The sequence below is a fragment of the Coregonus lavaretus genome (assembly GCF_964263955.1).
Source record: "Coregonus lavaretus genome assembly, chromosome: 3".
Classification (NCBI taxonomy): domain Eukaryota; kingdom Metazoa; phylum Chordata; class Actinopteri; order Salmoniformes; family Salmonidae; genus Coregonus; species Coregonus lavaretus.
The window spans coordinates 25,839,675-25,846,703 of NC_139990.1; the positions used below are offsets into that span (position 1 = coordinate 25,839,675).

Consider the following 7,029-nt stretch of genomic DNA (forward strand, 5'->3'; position numbering starts at 1 on the left):
ATGGTTCATATTTTGTACATTCATTGTTACTCAAACATAGTACCAACAGAGCAATGAGATTTCTCTGAAACATGGATTTGGTCAGGTCACCTTTGCTTCTGATGAGTAAGACTGAGAATAAGAATACTGGGTGGAGGATTTGACTGTGCGTTTGACCAGTTAAGATGCACTTAGGGTTTTGCAGCAAGGCAGTGGACACAGGCAGTTATGAAGGAGGGAATCAAGGGCCAAATATACACACACAGAGGTGAAAGGTGAGACAAGCAGAGAAAGACACATGGAAAGATGAGGGGGTTGAGAGAAGGGTAGATACTAGATACAGTGCCCTCTCTAATTATTGGGACAGTTAAGCATTTTTCTTTTGGTTCTATACTTCAAAAGTTTGGATTTGAAATCAAACAATGACTGGGAGGTTAAAGTGCAGACTGTCAGCTTTAATTTGAGGGTATTTTCATATTGGGTGAACCTTTTAGAAATTACAGCACTTTTTGTACATAGTCCACCCATTTTAGGGGAGCAGAAGTATTGGGACAAATTCATTTATATGTGTATTAAAGTAGTAAAACGTTAAGTATTTGGTCCCATATTCGTAGCACGCAATGACTACATCAAGCTTGTGACTCAAATGTGTTGGATGCATTTACTGTTTGTTTTGGTTGTGAATAAATTGTGAATAATGATGAGTGAGAAAGTTACAGACGCACAAATATCATAACCCCCCCCACAAAAATGCTAACCTCCCCTGTTATTGTAATGGTAAGAGGTTAGCATGTCTTCGGGGTATGATATTTATGCGTCTGTAACTTTCTCACTCATTATTATTCAGAATTCATTCAGGATTATCCGTAATCATGGTAGCATCCACATTAATGTAGAAGTGTTTAGAAACATATTCTATTCTTATTTACAATAAAAGTGACTCCATAATGACACAATACATTATTTACTATTCATTTTGATTGGGCACAAAATAATCTGAAACACAACCAAAACAAACAGCAAATGCATTATTGGGTTCTAATTTGAAATACCTGCTATGCTAGAAGTGTATGGTTACATGTATGATGAATGTATATGGTGGGGTCAATGGAGGGTGGATAATAAGTAGGGGTCTGGAAAGTTACAAAGTAAGGGAAAAGGCAATCACTTGATTGCGGTCACTGATAAGGTTGGATAGCTGTGGATTAGTGAGGAATGGGGGCCGAGGTCAGGTCAGGTTAAATGAAGGGAGAAGGATCAGTTTTATTACACACATCACTTAACTTCCTGCCTAGCAACAAAGATGTAGTGTTTAGAGGTGCAAGGAGGAGACTCCGCCTAAAGGAGGGTATAAATACTTGTGCTGGTGGAAACATGTCTTTTGTCTTTTCAGCTGTTTGACCCAGTGGGTGAATAAACTTGGTTTGAGCTTTGACTAGCTTGATGTGGTCATTGTGTGCTATGAAAATGGGACCAAATACTCAACGTTTTACTACTTTAATACACATATAAGTAAATTTGTCCCAATACTTTTGGTCCCCTAAGTATGGGGGGACTATGTACAGAAAGTGCTGTAATTTCTAAACGCTTCACCCGATATGGATGAAAATACCCTCAAATTAATGCTGACAGTCTGATTTCAAATGCAACCTTTTGGAGTATAGAGCCAAATGAAGAAAAAATTATTCACTGTCCCAATAATTACGGAGGGCACTGTATGTTTTTGGTATAACATACTTGAGGAGAAAGGGTAAGGCTGTGATAGTAGGCAGGGGTGTGAAATAGGTCTGCCTGAGCACCGGAGCCTCTCCTCAGCCCATACGAGTTGTCACCTAGAGAATGGAAGGACAGGATGAGAGAGAGGGATTTGGAGAAAGAGAGAAAATGAAGTCTTAACATAGAACACCAACAGGAGCCGGGATTCACAAAGTAGGTTCAGTGAGTTAGCCAACTAGGTTTACTAACATTACTAACAATACTAACCGGAAATGTGCATGATATACTATCTTGTACTTGATGCTTACGGTGCCCATATTAACATTTAGCATTCTTTATAAACTGTAACATTTAGAGTTATACATGTACATGCGTGTTTGTCAACGTTATCTGGCAAGTTATTCATATATCCTATTCTGTGAAATATAACTCCGGATCAGGGGTGGCAGGTAGCCTAGTGGTTAGAGCGTTGGGCCAGTAACTGAAAGGTCGCTGGTTCAAATACCAGGCGGTGTACTACTATGGCTGACTCTGTAAAATAACAAATTTCACTGCACCTATCCGGTGTATGTGACAATAAAACTATTTTTTGGGGGGTAACCACTGGTTAATGAATTGGAGACCTACTGAGAATTTTGTTATTCAGACAAATAACAGTCCTCTAGTTATATAATACGTCACACATCGTTGGTTAGGCTGTTTCACCTGTGAGATGTTGACTCCCGTCAGTTTCTCCACTGTCGCTGGAAGGCGGGTCATGATGTCTAGCACCTCCCCTGTGAGCTTGGCCGCGCCCACCTCGGCGTCCCCGCTGGAAACCATGGTGATCTTCTGAGCCTGCGCCAGAGGCCTGCTGATCTCTTCCGCCATCTAGAGGAGAGCAGAGGAACATAGAGGTGTTCGTCCAGTTTCTCTGTCCTAAAGCTCACCCCAGTGACGAGTGATCAGAATATTGGACTCTATAATGATGTGTATTCTTGTATTCAAACTAACTTTATATGAGTTTTATGACTTTTTCATGCAAATCTTCAATTCAATGCATGATATACGCAATCTTTAAATGCGCTCATCTCAAATTAGGATTCTGTGTGTTTGAGCTCTATCTCATTGAAGGTTTTCTCACCAGTGGTAGTTGCTCCAGCAGCATGTCCACCATGGCTCCCTCCTTGTACTGCTGGAAGGCTTCGGCCTTCTTGGCCATCTGCTCTGCCTCGGCTCTCCCTTTCGCCTCCACAGCAAAGGCCTCCGCATCACCCTTCATCTGAGAGACAGAAGAACATTTTTGAAGGTTTTATTGTATTATGACAGTCATACTATGTTGTTACAGCTTCCTTGGGTGTGACTTATCGTAAGTTAACTGCAGGATTTAGTAGTATTGATTGAACAAGCTAAACGACTTGAGTGTGGTAAACATGGAATTCTATTACTATTAAAGTACTCTCTGCTTATACGAGTCACAGACACAAGAATTAACTGCTTTTAGGGGTAAAACAAGCTTGGAACAGTAACAGTCCTATAGTAACAATGTACTTTTGCTTTTCAGAATTTGTCTGGAACAATGTGATACTTATAGACACACTCACCCTAATGGACTCTGCCTCAGCCTCAGCCTCCATAATGAGCTGTGCACTGTGGGAAAAGAAACATATTTTGTTTGGCCTGTTAGGTGTACATTATAAAGTACATAGTACATACAGTATTCAGTATAGTTTGTATATTTGTTTGTTTGTCTGTCTCATACTCCATGGAATGCATTAATATCTAGTATATTTTCATTGTCTATGCAATACATGGTTCACAAAATACAATATATAATTTGTGAAAGGTCATTTGGAGACGTGTGGTCATTTGGAGACGTGTGGCTGGTACTAGGGTTGGGGCGATATTTGGGGAGATCTCTTCTACGATATGCTACTCCAAATATCGCAATATCCAATATAATCGTTTTACGCCGTTAATGACTAGATATTTCCAGACTGTGCAATTTTTGTGCTTATTTTACGATATTATATTCACATTCTAATTAAATAACCTTAGTATGGGAAAACAATAAGACTTATTTCATTCATTTAGACTTCATTTTCAACATATTGATACAGCCTAACTGATAAAACTGCACTGTTTTGATTTGAAATGTTCAAATAGAGTATAGGAGTGGAGGGGTGCGTCACTTGGAGGGGTGCGTCACTTGAGTGGGTTGAGTCACTAACGTGATCTTCCTGTCTGGTTTTGTGCTTTGGCAAAGTGGGTGGGGTTATATCCTGCCTGGTTGGCACTGTCCGGGGGTATCATCAGACGGGGCCACAGTGTCCACTGACCCCCCCTGTCTCAGCCTCCAGTATCTATGCTGCAATAGTCTATGTGCCAGTCTGTTATAGCTAGTGTAATTCCCCTGTCTTATCTGGTGTCCTGTGTGAATTTAAGTATGCTCCCTGTAATTCTCTTTCTCTCTCCCTCTCCTCCCGAAGGACCGGAGCCCTAGGACCATGCCTCAGGACTACCTGGCCTGATGACTCCTTGCTGTCCCCAGTCCACCTGGTCGTGCTGCTGCTCCAGTTTCAACTGTTCTGCCTGCGGCTATGGAACCCTGACCTGTTCACCGGACATGGTACCTTGTCCCGGACCTGCTGTTTTCGACTCTCCCTCTCTCTCTCCCCCTCGCTCTCTCTCTCTATCGTACCTGCTGTCTCGACCTCTGAATGCTCGGCTATGAAAAGCCAACTCACATTTACTCCTGAGGTGCTGACCTGTTGCACCCTCTACAACCACTGTGATTATTATTTGACCCTGCTGGTCATCTATTAACGTTTGAACATCTTGAAGAACAATCTGGCCTTAATGGCCATGTACTCTATAATCCCCACCTGGCACAGCCAGAAGAGGACTGGTCACCACTCAGAGCCTGGTTCCTCTCTAGGTTTCTTCCTATGCTCCTGACTTTCTAGGGAGTTTTTCCTAGCCACCGTGCTTCTACATCTGCATTGCTTGCTGTTTGGGGTTTTAGGCTGGGTTTCTGTAGAAGTACTTTGTCACATATGCTGATGTAAAAAGGGCTTTAAATACATTTTATTTGATTTTATATAGTCTTGCACATCACGATATATATGGTCTTGCATATCACGATATTAGATTTAATCATATATCGGCCCAACCCTAGCTGGTACTCACCGCTGAGCCTCGGCCAGCTTCTCCATGCGGTATCTCTCGGCCTCAGCAGGCTTCTTGACCTTGGCCTCCAGCTCCTTCTCCCTGCGGGTGATCTCCTGGGCCTGGAGCATGATCTGCTGAGAGCGCTCCACCACCTGGACCTGCATCTTCTCTTCCTCGATGCGTTGCTTGGTCTTGGCCACCTGACGGGTTCAAGATCTCAGTAGTACTCTTTATGTTCAAATGGTAAGCCCAAGATCTCAGTAGTACTCTTTATGTTCAAATGGTAAGCCCAAGATCTCAGTAGTACTCTTTATGTTCAAATGGTAAGACCAAGATCTCAGTAGTACTCTTTATGTTCAAATGGTAAGCCCAAGATCTCATTAGTACTCTTTATGACCATTTTCAAGAGGTTATGTTTTCCTCAATATTTTTTTAAATTCTGTGTTTATCTTTTTGTTGCTTTGTTTCAATTGGTTTAGTGAGCTGCTTTCCATACTTTGTGATTTTGAGAACAAACAAATAACAAGAATGGGTGTGCTATACAATACATCCATGTCTTATCATGTCATATCATGGACATACAGTGCATTCGGAAAGTATTCAGACCCCTTGACTTTTTCCACATTTTGTTACGTTACAGCCTTATTCTAAAATGGATCAAATGAATTTTTTCCCTCATCAATCTACACACAATATCCCATAATGACAAATCGAAAACAGGTTTTTAGAATTTTTTGCAAATGTATTAAGCATAAAAAACAGACCCTTTGCTATGAGACAGGAAATTGAGCTCAGGTGCATCCTGTTTTCTTTGATCATCCTTGAGATGTTTCTACAACTTAATTGCAGTCCACCTGTGGTAAATTCAATTGATTGGACATGATTTGGAAAGGCACACACCTGTCTATATAAGGTCCCACAGTTGACAGTGCAAGTCAGAGCAAAAACCAAGCCATGAGGTCGAAGGAATTGTCCAAAGAACTCAGAGACAGGACTGTGTCGAAGCACAGATCTGGGGAAGGGTACCAAAACATTTCTGCAGTATTGAAGGTCCCCAAGAACACAGTGGCCTCCATCATTCTTAAATGGAAGAAGTTTGGAACCACCAAGACTCTTCCTAGAGCTGGCCGCCCGTCCAAACTGAGCAATCGAGGGGAGAAGGGCCTTGGTCAGGGAGGTGACCAAGAACCCGATGGTCACTCTGACAGAGCTCCAGAGTTCCTCTGGAGAACCTTCCAGAATCACAACCATCTCGGCAGCACTCCACCAATCAGGCCTTTATGGTAGAGTGGCCAGACGGAAGCCACTCCACAGCAAAAGGCACATGACAGTCCGCTTGGAGTTTGCCAAAAGGCACTTAAAGGACTCTCAGACCATGAGAAACAATATTCTCTGTCTGATGAAACCAAGATTGAACTCTTTGGCCTGAATGGCAAGCGTCACGTCTGGAGGAAACCTGGCACCATACCTACGGTGAAGCATGGTGGTGGCAGCATCATGCTGTGGGGATGTTTTTCAGCGGCTGGGAGACCAGTCAGGATCGAGGGAAAGATGAACGGAGCAAAGTACAGAGAGATCCTTGATGAAAACCTGCTCCAGAGCGCTCAGGACCTCAGACTGGGGTGAAGGTTCACCTTCCAACAGGACAACGACCCTAAGCACACAGCCAAGACAACGCAGGAGTGGCTTCGGGACAAATCTCTGAATGTCCTTGAGTGGCCCAGCCAGAGCCCGGAATTGAACCCGATCTAACATCTCTGGAGAGACCTGAAAATAGCTGTGCAGCGACGCTCCCCATCCAACCTGACAGTGCTTGAGAGGATCAGCAGAGAAGAATGGGAGAAACTCCCCAAATACAGGTGTGCCAAGCTTGTAGCGTCATACCCAAGAAGACTTGCGTCATACCCAAGAAGACTCGAGGCTGTAATCGCTGCCAAAGGTGCTTCAACAAAGTACTGAGTAAGGGGTCTGAATACTTATGTAAATGTGATATTTCAGAGTAAAAAATATTTGGGGTATTGTGTGTAGATTGATGAGGGGGGGGGGGACAATTTCATCCATTTAAGAATACGGCTGTAACATAACAAAATGTGGGAAAAGTCACGAGGTCTGAATACTTTCCCAATGCACTGTACCTGTAGCTGGTAGGCCATATCAGACTCTGCCTTTTTGGTGTTGACCTCG

The 7,029-nt window shown here is 42.9% G+C and overlaps 1 protein-coding gene across 1 annotated transcript in view; it reads right to left on the reverse strand.

Annotated features, from left to right (window-relative positions):
- Positions 1 to 1,750: 1,750 nt before the first annotated feature.
- The window catches only part of LOC311106894 (flotillin-1-like), a gene marked incomplete at its 5' end in the record, with an annotated part of 7,051 nt that continues 1,772 nt past the window's right edge, over positions 1,751 to 7,029 (reverse strand). Inside the window, 6 exons of the mRNA XM_084149279.1 lie at positions 1,751 to 1,811; positions 2,401 to 2,565; positions 2,819 to 2,956; positions 3,279 to 3,324; positions 4,864 to 5,045; positions 6,981 to 7,025. Of these exons, the coding sequence (XP_084005405.1) occupies positions 1,791 to 1,811; positions 2,401 to 2,565; positions 2,819 to 2,956; positions 3,279 to 3,324; positions 4,864 to 5,045; positions 6,981 to 7,025 (597 nt within the window). The 3' untranslated portion in view covers positions 1,751 to 1,790. The remainder of the gene's footprint in view (positions 1,812 to 2,400; positions 2,566 to 2,818; positions 2,957 to 3,278; positions 3,325 to 4,863; positions 5,046 to 6,980; positions 7,026 to 7,029) is intronic.